We start from the raw sequence: 24,234 nt of genomic DNA on the forward strand, positions 1-24,234 counted from the left end.
CAACGAAGTCATTGAACGGCCTTCGTCACGTGCGCATCTGTGATCTCGAAGACAGGCGCTGTGTGGCATCACCTTCCTTATCGCTTAGTTAGATGCAATAGCGCAGCGCAGTATGCTACCCCGTCTAAAAAAGAACGTTGTTACCCTTCTTAATGTGGTACAAAGCTACCTGGATGACGAGACATCGTTCTTGAGAATGTGCACGGGAGCGCATTCAAGGGAGCTCTGTACAGCGGTGTGCGGGACAGCAGAATTCGACAGCGACCAATCACCTTTCTTTTACTGAAGCCGCTACCTTCTAAAAATTAATTTTGTTTTATTTTGTTACGATATGCGCATTGCAGCGTCCCTGTAGAAATCTTGGTGCTCATTCGTTAACACGAGTTCGACTGGAAGACAAGCGTCGTTAAGCGTTGTCCTCGTTCTTGGAGTATTGATTTAATATTTAGGCTGTATGTCTCTCGGACCGCTTGAGTTACTATGTCGTATCTCATCCTTAAGATTGCTGTGACCCATATAAACGAAACAGAAAACAAAATTTAGCCACATATTTTAGTGTTTTGCTCCGACCAGTTCGAAGCTGGTTCTTAACATGTTGAGGGCTGTCTGGATTATGTTCGCTGTTTCATTGCTCAAGTAATGTAATTCGTAAGCAATACAATTTGTGCAAGATGTTATTTTATGACCAGAACATACCATTCTAACGTGGCATCAACATGTCATGTTCACATCAAACACTACAGGATGCAGTTCGTTTCCATACTAGCGGCTGTACATATATATATATATATATATATATATATATATATATATATATATATATATATATATATATATATATATATATATATATATAGAGAGAGAGAGAGAGAGAGAGAGAGAGATAGATAGATAGATAGATAGATAGATAGATAGATAGATAGATAGATAGATAGATAGATAGATAGATAGATAGATAGATAGATAGATAGATAGATAGATAGATAGATAGATAGATAGATAGATAGATAGATAGATAGATAGATAGATAGATAGATAGATAGATAGATAGATAGATAGATAGATAGATAGATAACTTTCTACACAGAAATAGCAAGCTATTCTCGCTACGTGCGGTCTTGCGCAGCACTTTCATTCAACTATACGGCACTAAATCCTGCTAATGAACTGCCTTTCTTCTCGAAGAGTTCGCGTTAGCACAACTGTCAATAGGTGCACCATGAACCTATCTCGACGGCTATTCAAGCTGCTTGTTTTGTCTTCTGCAAACGCAGGTGTCAGACGTGCATAAGATTCTGCGGGCACGCCCCTGGCTTTAAACCGTCCATTGACGTCGTCTGCGTCGTGAGGGCGTTCAATCCAACCGGGGACGAGACTTGATCATGTGAACTCATAAACCACATTTCCACTCTTTCTTTTTCTTTTTTCAAACTTGATGCCTGAGACCGCGTTTCACGACCACGTGTAGGAAATGTTTCATGCCGGAGGGCAAACTAACCTAAAGAAATTCACGTGCACACAAATGTTAGCAGTTATGTTTGCTCCCAGGCCATGTGAGCTTACTTACCTTTAAAGACTTCACGAGAGACGAAGGATCCAGTGCCCAGGGCTTGGTGTACAAATCGAACTGAGAAGCAAGAAGTAAACAATCTTGTAAACACATTAGTATATTTATCAGTCATACTTTGCTAAAGTCAATTTGTCGAAGCCAGTGGTCCCGTGGAGACATTAACATATTGGCGCCCATGAATTAATGTGCCCCCTTCATACCTTTTGCGCCAGGCTATCGTACAGACGTTATAATATCAGAACTAAACGTACTGATTAAGTACGAAACGAACGAATTTTGGCTATTGATCTCCGAACCATTTGTTTCGCGTCATTCTTCGGCGAACGGTTAGTCATAGTAGGTTAACAAAAGTGTCGATGGAGAGTCGATGAGTGCAATTTGCTCGTCACGTTGGTTTAGGCGCGTACAGTGGTGATCAAAACATAAGGAGGCGAACGAAAAAGATGATAAGAAAACGGGTACGAGGCCAGAAGGCGGCATCTCCCATCCAAATTCGCCTTTACTCCTTGCTCTTCGTTGCGATTGCGAAATAAGTATTGATATGCGGATACCACGCGTTGCGGGAACCGGTTTAGGTGAAGCTTTCATTGGTGCTTGCGAAGAACGTTGTTCACGTTTAGCGACCACCTGCAGGGTTAAACCACACGATCAAGCTAGACACATTCTCACCGGGAAATTTCTCTCTGAATGTAAATTTCTGGTATTCGAGCAATACCTATTCCACGCACGACGATGAAAGAATAAGGATAATTGAATGACGACGGTGGTATAACGGGGACGGCGTTAAGGCAATGGGGTGACGGCACAGGAACGATCACACAATGGTGACGACGGAGGGGCCACGATCGAATGACGGCGACACAATGATAGCGTAAAATGACCACGACGCATTCCGACGATGGAATGACCAGGACGGCGTGACGACAATTGTATGACAACGACGCAATGACGACGATAATATTGTTACGTAGGATGACGCAGACGAAAAGCTATGTACAAATATATTTACAAGGAAAATACGCTGCGCTAGGCCAAGAGGCAACAGCCCGCGCTAGCATCTAATCGTCGTCGTCGTCTTCACACTGCTGGCCTTTCGTGATCGCACATATTGTGCTGTAGCACTACCCCCGGCTGCAAAAGCGCCGTCCCGGAGCGACTAAAGATCGGACTCGGAAGCAGTGTAGTAGGCCTTGAGCCTACTGACGTGTACGACATCACTAGATGCCACAGGAGAGGACGAGCTTGAGCCCACAGGAGCAATTTCGTAAGTCACAGGCGTCACCTGGCGCAGCACGCGGTAGGGCCCTGTGTATCGCGAAAGAAGTTTCTCTGAAAGTCCGACGTGACGAGAGGGCGACCACAGGAGCACGAGCGCACCAGGTGAAAACTGTACGTCACGATGGCGGGCGTTGTACTGACACTGCTGAGTGGTCTGTGAGGCCGTAAGTCGAGCACGGGCAAGCTGGCGTGCATGGTCCGCGAGGGCGATGGCGTTGCGCGCATACTCGCTTGTTGAGACCGCAGCAGGAGGAAGTGCCGTGTCTAGGGGCAAGGTAGGTTCGCGACCGTACAGGAGATAAAAGGGAGAAAATCCGGCGGTGTCGTGCCGGGAAGAATTGTACGTAAATGTTACGTATGGAAGGGCAATGTCCCAGTCGTGGTGGTCCTTGGAAACGTACTTGGCCAGCATATCGGTAAGAGTACGGTTTAACCGCTCTGTCAGGCCATTGGTTTGAGGATGGTATGAAGTAGTCAGTTTGTGTTGAATGGAGCAGGAACGCACAATGTCAGCGATAACTTTCGAGAGGAAGTTTCGACCACGGTCAGTAAGCAGCTGTCGCGGGGCGCCATGAAGCAAGATAATGTCACGCAAGAGAAAGTCCGCGACGTCAGTGGCGCAGCTGGTAGGGAGAGCCCGAGTGATAGCGTATCGGGTGGCGTAATCAGTCGCGACGGCTACCCATTTGTTCCCAGAGGATGACGTGGGAAAGGGACCGAGCAGGTCTAATCCAACACGAAAGAACGGTTCCACAGGGACGGTGATCGGCTGGAGATGACCGGCAGGTAGCACCTGAGGTGTCTTCCGACGCTGGCAGGGATCACAGGCAGCAACATAGCGTCGAACGGAGCGAGCGAGACCAGGCCAATAGAAGCGGCGGCGGACGCGGTCGTACGTGCGGGTTACCCCAAGCTGTCCTGCATTGGGTGCGTCATGCATCTCAAAGAGCACAGCCTGTCGTAGATGTTTTGGCACGACAAGAAGAAGATCAGAGCCATCAGGGAGGAAGCTCCTTCGGTACAGAATGCCGCCCTGGAGGACATATCGGCGAACGGATGCGTCGGTAGGTGTAGAGCGCAGACGCTCGATGAGTACTCGCAGCGATAGGTCTCGGTACTGCTCATCGGCGATGTTAGCGAAGGCAGACACAGAGAAAATGCCGTCAGCGGTACTACTGTCAGCGTCGTCAGGCTCGTCTACCGGGTAGCGAGACAGGCAGTCAGCGTCCGTGTGTAGTCGGCCAGATTTGTAGGTGACACAGAACGAATATTCTTGGAAGCGTAAGGCCCAGCGACCAAGTCTTCCGAAGGGTCTTTCAATGAGCATAACCAACAAAGCGCGTGATGGTCTGTGACAACGGAAAAGGATCGGCCATATAAGTATGGGCGGAATTTCGCAACCGCCCAAACTAGGGCCAGACACTCACGCTCAGTGATGGAATAGTTGCGCTCCGCGGTCGAGAGGAGCCTGCTGGCGTAAGCGATAACACGGTCGTGGCCACGCTGGCGTTGTGCTAGTACTGCTCCAATTCCGTGACCGCTGGCATCAGTACGGACTTCGGTAGGCGCAGAAGGATCGAAATGGGCCAGAACGGGAGGCGTTGTGAGAATGTCGATTAGATGAGAGAATGCAGAGGCCTCGTTATCGCCCCACTGGAAAGGCGAGTCTTTTTTCAAAAGGTCGGTTAGTGGTCGTGCTATGGCGGCGAAATTCCTCACGAAACGGCGGAAGTACGAACAAAAGCCGATGAAGCTGCGCACATCCTTGACACACGTCGGAACAGGGAAGTGCGTAACAGCATGGATCTTGCCTGGGTCCGGTTGCACTCCGTTCGCGTCAACGAGATGTCCAAGGACGGTAATCTGGCGACGGCCGAATTGGCACTTCGATGCGTTGAGTTGCAGACCGGCTTGCCGAAAAACGTCCAGGACTGCTGAGAGGCGCTCGAGGTGCGTAGCGAACGTTGGGGAGAATACGATAACGTCGTCCAAGTAGCACAAGCACGTGGACCATTTGAAACCGTGAAGAAGGGAGTCCATCATGCGTTCAAAAGTGGCAGGAGCGTTACATAGGCCGAACGGCATCACCTTGAATTGATAAAGACCGTCGGGTGTCACAAAGGCAGTCTTCTCGCGGTCGAGATCGTCCACGGCAATCTGCCAATAGCCGGAGCGAAGGTCAATAGAGGAGAAATAGCGAGCACCGTAGAGGCAGTCAAGGGCGTCATCAATCCGAGGTAGGGGGTACACGTCCTTTTTGGTAACCCTGTTAAGGTGCCGATAATCCACGCAAAAGCGCCATGAGCCATCCTTCTTTTTTACCAGCACAACCGGTGACGCCCAAGGACTACATGACGGTTCAATAATGTTCTTGGCAAGCATTTTGCGAACTTCTGCGTGAATAACTTGACGCTCAGCTGGTGACACTCGATACGGGCGGCGATGAATAGGAGGGGCATCGCCGGTATTAATGCGATGTTTGACAGCTGTAGTTTGGGCTAAAGGACGATCGTTAAAGTCAAAAATATCGTGGTAGGAAAACAGAATGCGGTAGAGTTCATGAGCGTGCTCGGAGGGCAAGTCGGGCGCAATCATTTTCCGTAAGTCAGCGATGGAACAATTTGTCGACTGCGATGGTAGAGAAGTATCGGATGAAGTGTCGTCTACTGCAATGGATGCTACTGAGTGATCCTCGAACGAACAAAGCTGGGCCAAAGACATCCCACGTGGCAGCACTTGTGTCGTCAAGGCAAAGTTGACCACTGGCAGGCAGACGCAATTCGCCGTAATAGATAAAACTGTATGGGGTACTGTGATCCCGTGTGTAAGGAGGACGTCTTGCATAGGAGCCGCGATGTAGTGACCGTCGGGGACTGGTGGGGATGACACTAGGTCAACGTAGGTCAGTGCCGAAGGTGGCAAGCGAACGAAGTCGGCGGAACTGAGGCGACTGGGGTGTGGGTCAGTAGAATCCAGAACAGGCAGGTCAAGGCGGAGAGTACTGGCGGAACAATCGATGAGAGCAGAATGTGCGGAGAGGAAGTCTGAGCCGAGGATGATGTCGTGGGGACAGTGGGCGATGACTGTGAATAGCACGATTGTTGAGCGATCGGCGAAGGAGACGCGGGCGGTACACATACCAATTACGGTGGCTGTTCCGCCATCGGCGACACGGACAACAGGCGTCGTGGCGGGCGTGATAATTTTCTTGAGCCGGTTACGAAGGTCAGCGCTCATTACGGACAAATGCGCCCCAGTGTCTATGAGAGCAGACACGGAAACACCGTCGACGTGCACGTCAAGAAGGTTCAGATGAGTGGGCAAAGTCAGTAGAGGATTTGGCGGCGTAGGGAGCAATGCAGCGTCACCTCGAGGCGCTGCATCGTCTAGTTTTCCGGCTGGGAGCGGTGCCCGAAGGGGGTCGGCGAATAGGAGCGACGGGGCTGGGGAGAGCGAGATTGTCGTCGATGGGGCGAAGGCGAACGAGAATAGGGGCGGTTCGTTGCAGGAGAATCAGTGGCGGCATTATCGGAGCGTGCGGCATAGGGACGAGAAGGGCCACCTGAGGGGTGAGAGTAGGCAGTATAAGTAGACCGGATCGGGGAACTCCAGCGACTACGACAGTGCCGAGAAATGTGCCCGATTCGATGGCAGTGGAAACAAATAGGCTTGTCGTCAGCAGTGCGCCACTCAGATGGGTTGCGGACACGTGGTGGGTAAGAAGATGCGGGACGGGGCGAAATCGAAGAAGCCGGGCGAGTATCAGGGCGATGGGCCGGGCGGGTATCAGGGCGATGGGCCGAGCAGATGGTGTGAAGACCCATGTTTTCAAACTCCTGGCGGACAACTGCCTGGATCAGTGAGACCGTGACTGCAGATGTGTTGGTGGGACTGGAGTCGAAGGCAGCCGGATAGGCGGCCTCGATCTCACGCCGGACGATCCTGGTAACATCGGCAGTGTTGTTGGGACGAGGAGCGTCGGCACAGGAAGATGTCGCTGGGGTGTTGGGCAGACGGGCAACCTGCTGGTCAATACGTCGGCTTTTGGCGAGTTCCAGGCGGCGGCACTCCTTTATAACAGCATCCACCGTGGCTACGTTGTTGCAAACGAGCAAGTTGAAGGCGTCATCGGCAATGCCTTTGAGGATGTGGGAAACCTTGTCTGACTCAGTCATGTGGGTGTCAACTTTGCGGCACAGAGCCAAGACGTCCTGAATGTACGTGACATATGGCTCTGTTTACGTCTGCACACGGCTGGAAAGCGCCTTCTGCGCGGCAAGTTTTTGACCGTAGGGGTTGCCGAACAAGTCTCGAAGCTGTGTCTTAAGTGAATCCCAACTGGTGAGCTCATCTTCGTGCGTGCGATACCAAACTCGAGGTGTGCCACCGAGGTAAAAGACTACGTTGGCGAGCATAATAGTAGGGTCCCACCGGTTATTGCGGCTGACGTGTTCATAGAGGCTGATCCAGTCATCGACGTCTTCCCCATCGTGGCCCGAGAATACGCCAGGATCACGGGTAGCGGGGAGAGTGATGTAGGTCGTCGAAGGGGCAGCAGGTGTCGGAGCCGGCGGAGTCGGGTTGTCGTCGCCGGGAGCCATGAAGGAAGGCTCGACGTACCGTCCACTGCGAAGCTCCGTGACGAGGTACAGGGAACGTCCACCTCCACCAGATATGTTACGTAGGATGACGCAGACGAAAAGCTATGTACAAATATATTTACAAGGAAAATACGCTGCGCTAGGCCAAGAGGCAACAGCCCGCGCTAGCATCTAATCGTCGTCGTCGTCGTCTTCACACTGCTGGCCATTCGTGATCGCACATATTGTGCCGTAGCAATATGACGACGACAAAATGACAACGGCGTGAATACGATAACGTAATGACTACGGCATGACGGGTCCAAAAAGACCATGACTGTACGCTTACGGTGGCGTGAGGACAAGAGCATGATCGCGATGGAATGATGACCACGACGGAACGACAACGACGACGTTACGTTGATGACGGCATGATGACGGCGTGATGGCAATACGACAACACAGTGATGTCGACAGAGTGAAGACGGCGGAACGATGAAGACGGCATAAGAACAAAGAAAAGACCACAATAGAAGGAAGGTGATAAAATGACGACGGCGTGTCTTTGTTGGAGCCCACCCCTGCGCCTATACGTGCATGACCTGCCGCCCCGGGTCTCCTGCTGCATCCTCGGTTTACCCCATATACGGTACTGGCAAATCATGCAGAACTGCAGCTCAGCACCCGAAAATGGGCTGCTCTCCAGGCACTCTTCAAGGCACTCTCCAGTGTGCGTTGAATAGACTGGATGACAGGCCATTTGCGGAAGCGAAGATCTTGGGAGCCTGGCCTCACAGTTCATTGGCCCAGAAAGCAGTTCGAGCGCTTTTTCACTACCTGAAGGCAACAGACTTGAGTGCCCGACTATAGACATCCTACACCTCAGTTCTCTTTCTCTATCTCTTTCTCTCCCCATTCCCCTCCCCACGTGTAGGGTAGCAAACTGGACTCAGTCCGGTTAACCTCCCTGCCTTTCCTTCCTCGCTTTTCTCTCTCTCTCTCTCTCTCTACTTGGCCACGTTCAGTCACTACGCGAGAGATGAGCTGTTTCTTTTTAAGGGTATAATAGACGCCACCATTGCCTTAGATGGCGCGTTAATGTTTCCCTACTAAATGGTATCACCAGTTTGAGCAATGGTTGTGTGCTTTCGATGAGGACCACTCTAGTTGAGCTTCCTCGTCAGCGCACGCGTAAGGGACGGTGATTCTTTTGCGCGTGTCCATGTAAACGGCCCGAAACACTAGAAGGAATACTCTGTTAAATGCCACCAAAATCGCTCGTAACTAAATATAACTATGGTAAAAGAGAAAAGCCGACAGACCTCCTTAACCGACCGATGACCATGCTTCTTTATAAATTCCCGAAATTTCTGACCGCACTCGTTCTCGGATTTCAACAGCCACTCAGTCGCCTCCTGCAAAAGGAAAAAAAGTCGAAATTAGTGCAATTCGTCTGGAATTGCTACGCCTATGATTTCGCAAAGTGTCTTAAGGTTTAGCTATTGATAAACTTGTATTCACGTATTATTCGCTCAGTATTCATAAATTTCTACCTTCATCCACACGTTTCGACTAACTGACCGCTGAGAAATGTGATGGTACAAATTTCATTATTTTTATTATCTGTTCTGTGTTGTTTAATGTTCTCTTTAACCATCGTATGACAAATATTTTGTATTGTGTGTGGACGGCTGATATTCTCCTTCTCCATTGTCTAATCGGTACTATTACGACTGTCAACCTCTTCTATGAAAGAAACGTGTCAGCACAGTATTTATTATTTGCTCTTTGCACCCCCTTGAACAAAATAACTTCTTTTGCCCTGTCCTCATTGGAAGTATAGTTATCAGTTTTTATGTGAAGCGTTAATATTTAATGGAGACAGGAACAAGGCTACAAGAGTAAGCGAGGCCACGCTTTGTTTATTCGTCTCCGTTAAATGTTTGCGCATCACACAGAAATGATGCAACACCAACTAACCCGATCAGTTACGCTACTAAGGAGATATAGGCAAAACCGCTTGTCTTGCGTGCATTCACCTCAGTAGTCATGTTGAGGAATTTCTCCCTGTCTGGAGACTCTCTCAGCACACGGCCCAGTTCCTGTAGTAAAGATCATCATCATCATCTTCATCATCATCGTCATCGTCGGTAGCCTGATTTATGCCCACTGCCGGACGAAGGCCTGTTCATCGATCTCCGTCCGCTCCTTTTAAAACTAAGCCAGCGGTCACCAACATATACCTGCAAATTTCCTGATTTCATCATATGACCAAGTTGTCCACCATCCTTGACTGAGCTTCCCTTCCCACATTTTACTTCCCCAGAAGATTAACCATAACCTCTCATCTTAGTTTTGCTATATTTGATCTCGGTTTCGTTTCCAGTTCTCCCATAGCAGCAGGATAAATTCTGTTTTGTTCGTAAAACACATTGACAAAGCTTCGGATCGCTTGCATGCGTAATTTACTGCATGTGTCGTAATCTGTCCCCTCACCTTGAAATTGGCCTACACATTGACTATAACGTGCTCCTTACTTTAACCAAATACGACTAAGGTACCTTCATAAGTTCACCGAAGAGCTCAGAGGCCCCAGCTACCAAAGTCTTACGACGCGGCAATATGGGGAAAGAAAACGAGGGTTCAGTAACAATTTCCAACTCTTCACACTGGATCAGGAGCATAGACATTTTGTCAAACATGACACTTACCATGACCAGCCCTCGCATTTCCAAAAATACAATACAAACATGTCATAGCCTACAGCGATGTCGGCTTAATAGGAAGTGTGTCTGATAGCGGGCGAATGACATGTTCTAAAACTTGACTAAGAGTTTTTTTTTTCTAAAGCTGAATTGGAATCAACTCATTTAACATCGTACAGTGATTTTGCACGGCGTTACACCCAATCTCGCTAAATTCAACCTCGCTGGCATTTGTAGCTCTTCCAGGGCAACGGGCTAAATTCTACCCCGTTCTTCGGACACACTCACAGCGCTCCAGAACGCTTGCATACGTAATTGATTGCCACAGCACTAATTACCCACCCAGAGTGCACTTTGCCTACACATCACCCATTACCTCGTCCTTACTGTCACCAAACATAAACAAGCTGCCTTGCTCAGTTCGCCGAAGACACCAGGCGCATCCAATTGCGTACCACACATAACCCCATCCTCTTCCCCGCCCCCACAAAAAGAAAAGAGCATGCAATATTTATTGGTAACGCTTCTAAATAAGCCAGAAACGCTCAATCTTCGCAACACATTGCCCTTAAGCTGCGCGCATTCTTTCTAAGGATAAAGTTTGTGAAATGCAGAGCTCTCTTGGTATGTTGCGATAACTAGCTGTAACGGCATCATGACACATTGGAACGCTTGCTTAACATTGTTATCTTTTTGGAAGATCTGTATTTTATCAACACGCATTTGACATCACACAAAAACTTGTCCTAGCATTCCCCCTTTGGTCGCAAAATTTCACCTCGGTTGCGAGCTCTAATTATGCCACGGAAGCGGTTTAAGTTAAACGCCGCTCGTCAAACAATAATAACGCTCCAGATGACTTACATATGTAATCTTTTGTTAAAAGAAAGGCGCAATTACACACCTATTTGGCATGTTACCTACGAATTATACATACCGTTCCCATAATTTTCAGCAAATATGAACAAGGTGTCCTGTTTAGTTCACCGAACACACTGGAGAAACCAACTGTGAGCCTCGTATAAGCAACAAAAATAATGGGGGAACGAGCGTTCAGCTTTTATTAACAGCTTTACGTTTAAAGCAAGCACGCCAAAGTCTCGCAACGCGATTGCACTAAAAATTCTCCCTATTGACAAGGAACTCCAAGCTCGTAGTTCGCGCAGTTGTCTTAGTAGTCTGGCGAACATGTTGAATAATGGCAGTGTGACACCTTGGAACGCTTGCATAAGTAACTTCTTCACAAAGGCTGCAATGGACCCACACATACTGAACATTTATCGCCCGTCACTGAGAACATGATTTCTAAACACCAAAGTATAAAAACCGTGCCTCGCATAAATTACTGATAAAACCGTGAAAAGCAACTAAATACCCTGTCTAAGGGTGTATTTTGAAATGTTAGGAGAAAGTAGGTACCTAACAAATATTTTCAAAGCACATAAGTAGCCTACACAGTTAAAACTTACGATATACGTATCCTCCAAAAAGTGGCCCCTTTTTACTTAAAATATGAAATTTCAATATTTTTATTCTGCCTGTGAACGCGTGCTAATATCAAGGTATAAAAATAAAACGAACAGACAACGTCAGAAGTGGTACATGACCATAGAAAAAAAAACCTTGGCAGAGCTGTAATGGTATTCTAACGGCTCTGCACATTCGACGATGACGTTTTCATAACGTATGAAGCACAAAACAAAAAGACGACACCAGTCTGCAGGTTGAATTTTGGCGTGATGCACCCTTTCTTTGGCTGCAGACAAGACATGATATGATTTTTTTTTAGATCGTATAGGCGCGCTAGAAAAAAAGACGATACCAGACAGCGCCTGAAATTTTTGTACTGTTATATCTCTAACGATCTTCACGGCTCAGGAACATTATCTCCAGCTGATACACCTAGTGATATCCAAGTGAACGTTTCTCGCGATACTCAACGTCGTTAAAGGTCCTTGTATACTTGAGCACCTTTGCGAAACCATGTTGGAAAACGTGCAATATATATATATATATATATATATATATATATACACAACCACATACACACATAGATACACTTTTCTAAGCTCTCCCATGCCCTCCTTACCTATACCACGCGACACATTTCACACACATACACTTATCAAACACATTAAAGACCCATTTACTAACTTACATTACCTTTGCTCACATTTAAGATGCCCAAAGTTCGGGTGAAAGATTTATAAGGAGGTAAGATATTTTCTACCGTTTCTAAGAATTCTTTTTTTGTGTGCGCGTTAGAAAGGGCGGGGGGGAGGGGGGAAGAACCGACCCTACATCACGCAAATACTGCTGTCGGCGTTGGAAATTATCGCGCTCAGATTTGAGCACATGATTACGCTCACCTGAATCATTTTAGGCACATCGGCACTCTCCACCTCTGTGCCATACAGTATTTTAGACAGCTCACTCCAGAGATCATTGCCGAGCCCTAAAAAAGAAGGGACATTTTCATTATATACAGGGAGAAGAGCAAGTCTAAGGAAGATAAAATCTCGGAAATACATAGACGGAAAAGTCGCATGGCACTTTTTTCGTATTTTAGTCTTTCTTCAGACCATGGAATAAGTTTTATGTGGCACTAGGAATGTAACTCAGGCCGTCCTCTGTGAATTTCATATCATTAAACTTCTGTCTCTCTCTCTCTCTCTCTCTTCCTTTATGTGGCACGTGTTGAGCAACAGAAAGCTGAATCGCGGATTTTTCAGGATGGTCTACAATTTTCCCAATGATAATTTCGCTCTAAATATATTATTTGAAAAGTTGAATAATTCATTTTAACTAATTATGTAATTATGCACAATACAAACAACACTCTGACTTGCGCCAAGCGACGGCAAACCTCATTATACAGGGTGATCACATTTGTGTTATGTACAATTTAAAAAATCTGCCTGTTACAAATAACATAATTCCAGTCCTTGAGTTGTATCATTCAGAGGTGCCTTTTACAAATAACATAATTCCAGTCCTTGAGTTGCATCATTGAGAGGGGCGGACATTACTTGCACGAGCAATAGCAATACATATTCAACTGGTTAAAAAAGAAATCCCCTAATCAACTTTTGAATGAATTACTTCATCGTACATACTGCAATTTACGAATTGTAGCCGGTGAGTTTGCAAGGCGTATCCGCTTGGAACGATCAAACTTGCCGTAAAAATGCACTGTTGTTCCAATTTACTTTTTCAACAAAATGATATTTTATTCACTGAAGCAAAAAAGTAACTCGAACGCCTACGCATTTCGTTCCACACGTTCGAAAATATTGTCTCGAAACTGGTGTCGTCCTCCAAATTTATTTCAAGTGAATATGCCTTGCAAGTTCAAGATATCCTGATTATCTTGCAAGTTCAGGAGATGTTCTTGCAAGGTAGTCAAGTAAGAAGTTAATTAGTGAAATTTTGTTAATTAGTTCATAATGTGTTTCGCTTTCTCGTGCTAGTAATGTCCGCCTCTTGGAATAACCGAACTCCTGGACAATAATTACGCTACCTTAAACAGGCGATCTCTAAAAATTTTATAGAACTTGAAACTCATCATCCTGCATTTCTGCTCACCTTCGTGGCACTTACATTTTATTTTAGTGTAAGACCGTGGAACACCAAGTGTATGCCTCTAAACAAACCAGAAACGAGGTTTTGGTAATCTTATTTTAACTCCTAATTAACCGACACGTTACAGATTTGCCCTTATATCACCCCTATATATATTTTCCAAAATTTTCAGAAATTATACATTTTGGATGTAATCTACTTTTTTGAAAAAACTAAGAACCACAAGCACATACCCTTTCTGAGAACTTCAAGGCCCTCCGCGTGCGTGTGCGATCTCACCGCGGCTTTCCTCCTCCCCCCCTCTCACTCTATTTTAGCTTTATAATTCCTCTCTACCTTCCCCTACAGTAGTGTAGCCAACTAGACGCATTAATGGTTAACGTCCCTGCCTTCGCCCTTTATTTCCTCCTCCTCCTCACCTAGTCGCTCAAACTGCCCCACCACAAAAGTTTCAATATTTAATGGACTCATAACCAATTATCTCATAACATTTCATGACATTTTTTGCAAAAACTCGTTCGCTCTCATACGATTGCGCAGTTAATTCGGATATGACAACTCCTTTGCGAATCTGAACTCGGTTTAATACGGTAGCGCAACGCATATGAAACCTATGCTCTTTCTGGTAAAGGCTGAAGCCTATACCCGCGAGCTGGATTGTCACGTGGTTGTCTTGGTAACTATGTTCTTTCCCCAATTTTATTCGTTTGCTTTATTTGTATGTATTGCAATTCTACTCATGGCGAATAAAACGATTGCTTCAGAGCTTTGCCTTTGGTTTCCGTTATTTTTTTCCTCCATGATACGATCGCACGCACCGGCCACATTACTAAAGCCGCCTCACTAAAATTAAGCGTTTTAAGCATTTCTCCTTGATTTCGAAAGCACCGTGTCGTCGCGGCAACGAATGCTTCTCCGAAACGGCGCCCGCATTGTTCGGCCCAAGCCATCTCCTATAGGACCATTTGGTCAGCAAAGGGTGCACGATGCATGGACGAAGAAGCGCTTTTGGTATCCACTTCAATGCCAAGGGGTAGTGACAGCAGATACGTATAAGCACTATACCGGTAAGAACGAACAACGAATCCGACTCCACGTTGGGAGAAGTTGTGCCCACCGGGGGAGTGCAGCACTTACGTACCACGAATGTGACGCGCAGCGATGGTGGCTGCGGAATCAAACCACAAGGCTCAAGTGCGGCATCACACATGCCAGCGCACTTGGCGCCGGTTAGAAAAAGGTCTGGAGTCTCACAACAATGTCATTATCTCGATTTTAAACAAAGAGAAATGACAACGCCCGCGTTGCATACGATAGAGACAGGGTCTTGTGCCGAGCGTTAACTTCATGAACGCCTTAATTTGGCGAAACCGAACGTGGGGGAAATTCAAGCGAGATTGTGGGATTGAAGCATTGCCCATCACGGATGCACTGAAAAAAATACCGCGCGCATTAGGTGCAAGCGGCATGATGCACGCGTGGCTGAAATAGTAGAAAGCTCGCTTCTCGCTGCTGGTAATGAATAGCCAGCCCCAGAGTAGCGATAGGGCTATGCATGTGCTTCACTTTGAATACCATTATTGCCAAGTTTTGTTCGCACTGCTTGCTTCTTTGTGTAAGGTTGTTTTTGTTTTATGCTCTCTCGCCAACGACTGCAACGATGACGCAACTACTTTGTTGCGTCATACTATCCTCACAAGTTGTTTCCACCAGGGTTTTACACCGCACAACAAACAACCTGCTCAGCAGAAAGAAGGCAAGCGAACTGTGAGGCAGTTGCATCGACCATACCGTACTGAATACACCAGTTCACCTACGATCACCAAGGGGAGCACTCGGTTATTCTGTCATGTGCGTTCCGCCTTACTCCGTACAAATAAAAAGTTTATAGGTATAGTCCATGCTTCTGAACCTAAATATGCTAAATGTAATATTTCAAAAATACCAATAAAATTTTATTGGCTCGTCTGAGGTGTCACATTACCTCGGTCTGCCTAAGTTTCCTCGCGTTATAGGCAAAAAATAACTTTTTTTCTCGTTCAACCGTCTTGCGATAGACGTGTTCCGTTCTCTTGTGATAATAGAGGGCTTTAATATGTTATGCACGTAATTCTCAGCACAATAATATTATATCAGAGACACGGTCGGCAGCAGCAGAGCTGCTAATTACATGTTGTAGCGCGTGTTAGAACGTGTTAGAAGTGTTACTGTGTTGCGTTGGCGCTCTTGGCGCAAAAAAACAGGAAGAGTACGCCCTGTTATCGATTATCTAATTGCCAACATTTTACGCCGGCAGCAAGTCAAATTATAGTTGATTATTTCGATATCCACTGTATGGCCTGCAGTTCACGTCTGCGCCAAGAGATGGCGCCGTCACCACGACTTCGTTACAGCTTTCTTTTACAGCTCAAAAGCTGTGTACAACTTTTGAAAGAGATTTACATAGAAAATACCATTTGCGTTGAATGGGAAGGGATGAGGAGCGAGGAGAATGTTGATATCAAGAAGCGACTGAGACAGGGGTGGCCTTTATCCCCACTGCTGTCTATGATGTACATGGTGAGGATGGAGAGGCCGCTAGAGGAAAGAAATATCGGGTTTAACCTCTAATGCAGGCAGGCGGGTACAGTAGTAGAGCAGCAGCTTCCAGTTTATTTTATGCGGACGACATTGTGTTGCTAGCCAACAAGTAAAGTGATTCGCAACGTCTGGCTAATATCTGTGGGCAGGAAGGCAAGAATTTAGGTCTGAAATTTAGTGTTAGAAAATCAGGTGTTATTGTAGTCAATTGAAACAGTGAACAGGCAGCTGAGATACAGGGCCAGGAAATACCTCGGGTAACAGAATATAAATACCTTGGTATATGGATAAACGGAGGCAATAGATATATGGAAACAGAGGAAAAAACAATAACAGTAACAGTAACAGAAAGAGAAATGCAGCCATAATGAAGCACGAAGCGCTATGGGGACACGATAGGTAGGAGGTGCTCCGGGGTATGTCAAAAGGTGTAATATTTTTAGGACTTACTCTTGGAAATGCGGTTGTTTGCTTGAAATCAGGGGTACAATCGGGACTCGATGGAAACCAAGGGTCAGTGGGTCGCCTCGCATTGGGCGCTTACGTGAAGACTACAAATGAAGCTCTGCTGGGTGACATGGGCTGGACTAGTTTTGAAGTGAGGGAAGCTCGCAGTAAGATTGATTAGAAGGACTGAGGAATATGGAAGAAAGTAAATGGGCTGGTAGAGTATTGATGTATTTGTACAGGAAAAGCATTGATTCACAGTCGAGGAAAAGACCTAGGAAGCTTGCCAGCAAGTATACGGCCTGTAGGGTGGGCAACGCAGCAACAAAGAACGACAAGTGGAAAGTCAGAGAGCCTGAAATAATCTCATGGGTGGCGGCAAAGGAAAAGAAACCTGCCATGAGTAACTACTTAAGAGGAAAAAACGAAATCAGGAACGAAACAATTTATGATAACTCAAATGGAAGCTCATTACTTTTCGAAGCGAGATCGGGATGCCTTAGAACACGCACCTATAAAGCGAGATAAAAGAAGGAAGAAGAAGCATGTGCAGGCTGCGGTAAAGCTAGGGAAACTATGGAGCATGTTTTATTGGAATGTGAAGCCATCTGCCCACCAGTCAATTTAGGTATCACTGGCCTCCTTGAAGCCCTTAAGTTCAGCGAGAACAGGGGAAAAGTAAACATGTCTGCAATATAATTTAGTAAGAGGCGATTGGAATATTGGTGGAAGAAAAATATAGAAACGCCGTACTAAAGCAAAGTTCGCAATAGCGGTCAGAAATTCTGGATTTGGGAGTTCACAGTGGGTTTTTCTTTCTTTCTTTTTTTTCCTTCCCTAAATTAGGTAGGACATTAGGCAGTATAATAGCAAGAGCTTGGTGGTGCAACCCACCGCCCCGTTCCAAAGGGGACACTCATACCATCCATCCATCTATCTATCTATCCATCCGTAACTTTGTGGCTCCAGTGAACGAATGTTTTGTAAATGGTAATACGAATGAGGATATACTGAAACTCACTACTAGGGAGTCTTACTTTTGTCCGTACACTGCTGACCGTTGGCGGGTTACTGGTCTACCGGGGCCGTTAGTGGCTGTAGGAAAGCAGATAACGACATCTTTTGACGCCTTACTGAACTACAATGAGTTTCAAAACATTTTTTTGACCCACGAGTGGTCTCGTCGAAATGCGGGCGCTGCGACCGGGATTCGACGCCGCGCCGTGGTTGTTAGAAGCGCAATGCCTTCGCCACTACAGCCCCACGGCGGGTAAAGTACAAAAAAGTTAACAATTGCCTCGCTACCAACGTTTTACATCAGCAGTTTAGTAGCATATGTAAGCCACTGCAGTATTAAGCCTTGCATGCTCTCCGGTTTGACTGTGCGTCATCAGATGGCGCTACCAGAGTTGCTGCTGCCGTATGCCCCTCCGGCAACCCGGTATTCAGAAATCAGCAATGGGTTTACTGACGCGCTAAAACCCTCCAATGTCAGCAGTGACGCGACATATCCAAAGGGATCCCGCAAACGCTGTCAGCGACCGTTCGATATTGAGCGATTAGTGTAATACTAACTTCGGTAGCCTAGCCTGTATCAGCATCGTATACTGTTCAATGGAAAAAGCCCGTAACGGCAGCAGGACCGTATACTCACCTCGTTCTGCAGCACCAAGTATTTGAAGTATGACGGCGTTGTAGAAGGAGGACGCCATTGACACTTTCATCAGGAGAATTCCAGGCTGCAAGAAACATTAACGGTGACCTCGAGTACCGCAGATTCTGCGACGTTTTACTTGCGAATAAATATATAACCATGTGAGTTAGTGAGTGAAATCATTTTATTAAGTGAACTAACTTTGTTAAGATATAACTATATCGTAGGTGCGCATAGTTCGCGTTAAAGGTTACCGCCATTGGTGAAACGAACATTTATTTAATGGCACCATTTCGATCGAATAACAATTTCATCCAACTTTTATGAAGCGCGCTTGGTTCTTCTAATGCAGCAGCCGCAGGAAGGACAGATGATACAAAAATGCAAAACTGACTCCCCGAGCGCTCAACCAACAGCTCAGTTTTGTTATTCAACGATTCCGACAACATGCACGCCCTCAATGCCACCGTGGGCGTCGGGCAGCGCAGAAGCACCACAAGCGCAAAGAATGTTATGGCGTGTTACCACCAGAATGATATCATTCGCCCGATGACAGCCCAGCGGTGCCCGATCATACAGTATATTTGTTTGCGTTGCTTCTTACCACGGCCTCATTCCGGCATTCTGGGCTGGTATATTGTCCCAAAACGCTGGCCAACGAAAGTTGGCGCTTGTGGCCCCAGTTTCACGTTCTTGTATACTCTTGTTCCTCCTGCGCTGCTAACTTAGTATGTAATACGAACTCGGCCCCCATCAACTCGTCCTTGATCTTTCTAAGCCGCCTGTTTAGGCCGAGGGCGGGCGCACAGTATAATTTGCGCATTCAATTTTGATAGCCTTACGCCGTTATTTCAGTGGTCCTAAGCTATTTCGCACACCACGATTTGGCTTACTCGTTAGTATATTCTAAACGTTGGTATTCTGATCTACTTTTTTAAGGAGTGCGGTAAGCCGCCGTTGATGCATTGAGTTTTTCAGAGCCCCCTTAACTTATGGTGTCTTGTCCTAGCGCAATTTCTTTCCGTAATCAGTTTTCTGTGGCTACATGGTTTTGATAAATACACTCGCTCTGCGAAGCTTAGAAGTAATATTTGTCCAGTCACGTAAAACGACGCCTTGCCTCTCGTTTTATTACAAGTTTCTAAAATTGATTTTTTTTTCAGCCATTGGTGCAAGTTCGCTGTAGGTGGCATTATTGTTAATTAACGTGTTGCAGCAAGACGACCACTGCGCGAATGAATGTTACGAGGCCCGAGGTGCCATCCGTTTTGCCCACACGAATGCGGTTAGCAGCGCTAGACCACGGTGCACATCCTCATATTACTTTTGCCGGTGAAATACAGGGCTCCGCGTGCCGTTTTAGGCTGATTGGAAAGCACAGCGCCCAGAGAGGAAAAAAGTACTGCGACCACGAAGCCGACCGGTCATCCGCAAACAAAGCCACCAGAGCACGGCTCCGCTTTTTGAAGGTGACCGGGCCGTGCGGCTGCCTCTGATTGCACGGTGATGTGTGCACATGTTTCCCTCGTTCTTTCTTTCATTCTCGCTTTACTTTGGTGTGATATGGTTGGTGTGATATGGTTAACCTCCCTGCATTTCCTTTCCGTCCTCTCAAGATTGTTGGCACTCTTACGTGCAACGACACTCTAAATTTCAGATGGCGCTCCATATCTTCAGTGTGCACAGTTACCCAGCGTGGGGTGCTAGGACGATGACTTATTCAAAACTGTTTCGTTTCCTTTTTTCGCAAGCAGCACTCCCCAATTGGTCAAACATATTTCGGGCAAGCCCCCTCCCCACTTCACCTGTCTGTCACGCGACGTCACGAGAACCACGACAAGTCATTAACCAATAGGACGCTTGCACATTAATTATGCATGATTTGACCGAACAAAAGAAAAGTAGTTATTTCCTATGTTAAGCCTTTTCTTGCCATAACGTTCTGCTGTAGTTCAGAAAGTTTTCAGGCTGCGCCCGCTTCGCCAGTCTGTAACGCGACGTCACAAAACCACGGAAACGCGCCACGTCAAAGTTGCGTGAACACATTGAAGATGCATTAATATGCCGAATAAAACTGCTTTTTCTTCAAGAATAGCCGCAGACTGCCCCGTTCCCAAAGGAAGGGATAATGTCTGCCCACCCATTGCTCTTGCAGAGGATACTCGGAGCTGCCGAAAAGAATAGATTTATGTGCGTCACGACCGGCTTTATTAAGTATTAAGAATAGAGGCGGTCGTGATTTGCGGATATAATAAAGATATTTACGGTGCCCTATAGCGTAATCGAGTCCTTTCGGCACGTTTGCGACATCGCTCTGTCAACTATTCGTTGCTGAGGGTGCGCTCTAGCGGCATCTTTAACCTTCCGTTCGGACTTTTGACCAGCCACCGCAGGCTCAGGGAGGGCAAGTGGGCCCATCCCAAACGCCGGCACTGCCCTCCTCATCCAGTTATCTACTTTCACTGCGCTAGGCTGAACCCACCGAAACCCTCTCCCCTTATGCGTGCAGATAAGAAAGATAAGTCAGATAAGAAAAGCCTTCCAAGGTAGGTGATGGTATTCGCTTTGAAAACAAACAAAAGTGACCGCATATAAACAAGGAGAGCGCTTGATTGGCTGGATCAAAAAACGCCGCGGGTCACCAGTCAGTGCATGCGTCAGCGGTTAAGTATGTTTGACGTCAAGACATTGGAATAAAAACGGGTTGGAATAATGTTACGTTATACCACCTATGATGTTCCTAAAAGGAACCATACACGGTAAAACAATAACATTACGCGGCTCGCATGTCGCTTCTCTCTCTCTTCTTTTTTTATTAGTACAGCGAAGGGGCGTATGTGTGGATTTTAACGAAGTAAAAGTGTACCGGCCCTCGTTCTGTCGAAATTTAACACCTAATTCTAGAACCTATTATGCATAAGTCACTACTTGTACACATATGTTCGATCAGCTCTTGTACCATGTTGGCAGCTCTTAATATGTTCTTCGCATTCGTTGCTCCGTAGAACTACAACAGATTGTGAAAGTCCGCTATAGTTGGCCCAGCAGAATCATTTGGACAGCTCCCGAGGTCTTTAGGTATTGCATCCTAGAGCTATGCTTATGCCGTTATCATGAGGGATCGCGTAGCCTGAGTGGCTCTGGACCTGCGGCCGTCCAATCAGCGCTTCGTGGGTCTCTCTTTCTTGTCCAGTTAGGTTGCTCTGTTTCCGTTCTAAAATGTGACCCATCAGTCGCGCCTTGGCTTCAAATGTTTCGCTGCGTTATGACAGGAACTGATGTGAGCCTTCGAGTGGTGTGGCCGTTCGAACACCTTACGCCTACGCTTATTGGCGCTTAGCCGTGCTCCCTAAGGAGCTGCCGGAAATAGCTGCTCTTCCTCTCCACAATCCCCATCTCTCTACGCCCCCCCCCCCCCTTATGCCTACGCTAATCAATCAAACTCGCTCAATCAGAAATGCTTACTTTTTTGCAACAGGTTGTACACATTGTTTCAACATGCAGAAGGGGGAGTCATAGCTCAATGCAGCAAAAAAACCTGCTTGTACGGAGTGCATGAAGCGGACTTAGTGAACACGCAGCAATGCATACGATAGGTTGTTTTGTAAAACAAGAGCAGTGAGAATGCATTGGTAGTAAATATGATGAGTACATATGTCAGCTTTCTCTTACAAAGGGCAATAGCGTCTTTTTTTCAGAAAATCTACGTGCGGGTAGAGAAGGCTTTAAGTGATTAATTAGACACGTCGTTCGAAACACGATTGCTGCGAACTGAAACAAATAACGGATACCGCGTTCACTTAGGTGACCTCCACCGTATTTGAAGCTCCTTGCGTACTTCGGTACAGCAGAAGCCGAGTCAGCCGTGCAGTTTCATACCTCGCGAAGCTTGTGCACGTGGCACTTGATGTAGTCGTACATCTGCGTGGCGGTCACCATCCCATCGACTGAGAGGCGGAGCTGTGCAGTTTTCCTCGAGGTCTCCTCCACACCGTGAGTGAGCGTAAGCATAGCCTGAAAAGGAAAACGAAAGAAAGCTGTCGCAGGGAACGCAGTAGGGGTGCTTGCAAACTACACGATGAAGGAGTTTACCACTTTCAGAAAAGTGCTGCGCCCTGAGAGTTGCGGGTACTAATTGCGACCTTTGAAATTAAAAAAAAGACAGCGCGATGTCTTTGAGCGAGAAAAACCTTAGCACAATAATTTTTTTCTTTTTCTTTTATAGCTTGTGTTGAAGTCAGGCGGGGAAATATTTTATCCAAGTGCGCTACGGTAACAAAAGGGGTTTACTGCAATTCGGCTTCTTCAACAGACAATTTATATACGTGCCTGGTCTGTTTCAATATTGATCTTGCAGTGCATTTTTCCGTGTTTCAGCATTTTCTCAACATTTCGTCAACATTGTTTTAGAGCCTCGTTCATTTGCTAGTCAAGTTTTCAGGCGTTGTTATGATTATTTATTTATTGTTTATTTATGTTTTACGATTTCATTTTGTGTTTCTTCTAGAAGAAATGTCCCCTAATATTTTTGCGACATATATAGTATGACTACTTCTTTAAAGTAAGATTTTCAAGTAGTAACCAAGTGTGTATGCATGTTTGCTAGGCCGGCACGTATAGTTTTGTGCCATTGAATATAAGCTGCTTGTGTCCAGTTGTTCTTTGCAGGCTATAAAATGTTTGTAATCATGTGGTTGGATGTAAAGCCATTCTAGTTCTGTGTTTTAAGTGCAGGTTAAAGAAGCATGCTTCCGAAGGCGGAATATGCCTTTTTCAATCCTTGTCATCTGCCCACACTGAGCTTACAGCCAGTGTCGCTTTCGTCCAGCGGATGTTAGGCCTATCATGGCCGACAAGTTCGCGCACGTGTACCGTCTGCCTGCCGATTCCAACGGATGAGCAATTAAAGCAAATAAAACTGATGCGATGGTCCATTCCTTGCCATACCAAACTGAAATAATACAACACTCTGGTAAAGGGCGTACGCAAAGAGCGGTAAGTGGCGACATGGCATGCTGCCAACATCGGCATTTCACCGTTCTCGATCGAAAGCTACACTGATCGCACCCGCCTGCGCTTCCGTCATGAACTATACAGCGCAAAGGGGTAAATCTGCATGGTGTTGTTACGGTGACACATCTCGCAATTACCAAAGTGCGCTTTTTTTTTTCTTAAGCAATACAGCCAACAAGTGATGACCTCTTTCATATACAATGGCGTTGCCTAGTTGACAAAGAGTGACGAGCATGAAAAGCGAGAATCAGCTATACAAATCAGCAGCATCACAGTCCCTGACCTCCCCCTTCTACATACGCTCTCCCAGTCGTCCTTATTGAAGGGGTCCAGGCGCTCATATCGGCTAGTCTCAGTGTGATTAGAGGCAGATGGTATGCGCCATTCTGCATGATGCCCGCCATTTCGTCATTGTTCCATGTTAGCGCTGCACGGTTACCACTGTATTTCAAGAGAACAACGAGTGGTGGCGGCTCGCGTCTATGTAAACAAATTTGTCCTTCTGGTAAATCGGCGTTCAAAAGTGGAAATTTGATTTATAAGATTTCCTGCAGCGAATACGCGGAATGTAATTTTCGGGCATTGGTAAAACTGATGAAGAGCGAGCGTCACACGAAGAAATCAGTAACAGCAATTCGACGGCAGCCGTGTCGGTGCCTGGATAGGACGATCGTGTAGTTGCAGTGTGACGACATAATCGTCACAGTGTCGGTCGATGACTCCACTACAACCGACTGCACACGGACTAGACTATAGGCGGACCGTCTACAGACTGTCGGCGTCGGTGCAACGTGATAGGGGTGCCGACGCTACAAGGACCAGTCG

At 46.6% G+C, this 24,234-nt stretch overlaps 1 protein-coding gene across 1 annotated transcript in view; it reads right to left on the reverse strand.

Moving 5' to 3' along the window:
- The window catches only part of LOC139054768 (rifampicin phosphotransferase-like), a 119,758-nt gene that overhangs the window by 37,239 nt on the left and 58,285 nt on the right, over positions 1–24,234 (reverse strand). Inside the window, exons 26-31 of the mRNA XM_070532367.1 lie at positions 22,276–22,410; positions 18,397–18,481; positions 12,503–12,588; positions 9,468–9,530; positions 8,751–8,843; positions 1,568–1,627 (exon numbers count right to left, since the gene is read on the reverse strand). Coding sequence (XP_070388468.1) covers positions 1,568–1,627; positions 8,751–8,843; positions 9,468–9,530; positions 12,503–12,588; positions 18,397–18,481; positions 22,276–22,410 — 522 coding nt within the window. The remainder of the gene's footprint in view (positions 1–1,567; positions 1,628–8,750; positions 8,844–9,467; positions 9,531–12,502; positions 12,589–18,396; positions 18,482–22,275; positions 22,411–24,234) is intronic.

The sequence above is a fragment of the Dermacentor albipictus genome, chromosome 1 (assembly GCF_038994185.2).
Source record: "Dermacentor albipictus isolate Rhodes 1998 colony chromosome 1, USDA_Dalb.pri_finalv2, whole genome shotgun sequence".
NCBI lineage: Eukaryota > Metazoa > Arthropoda > Arachnida > Ixodida > Ixodidae > Dermacentor > Dermacentor albipictus.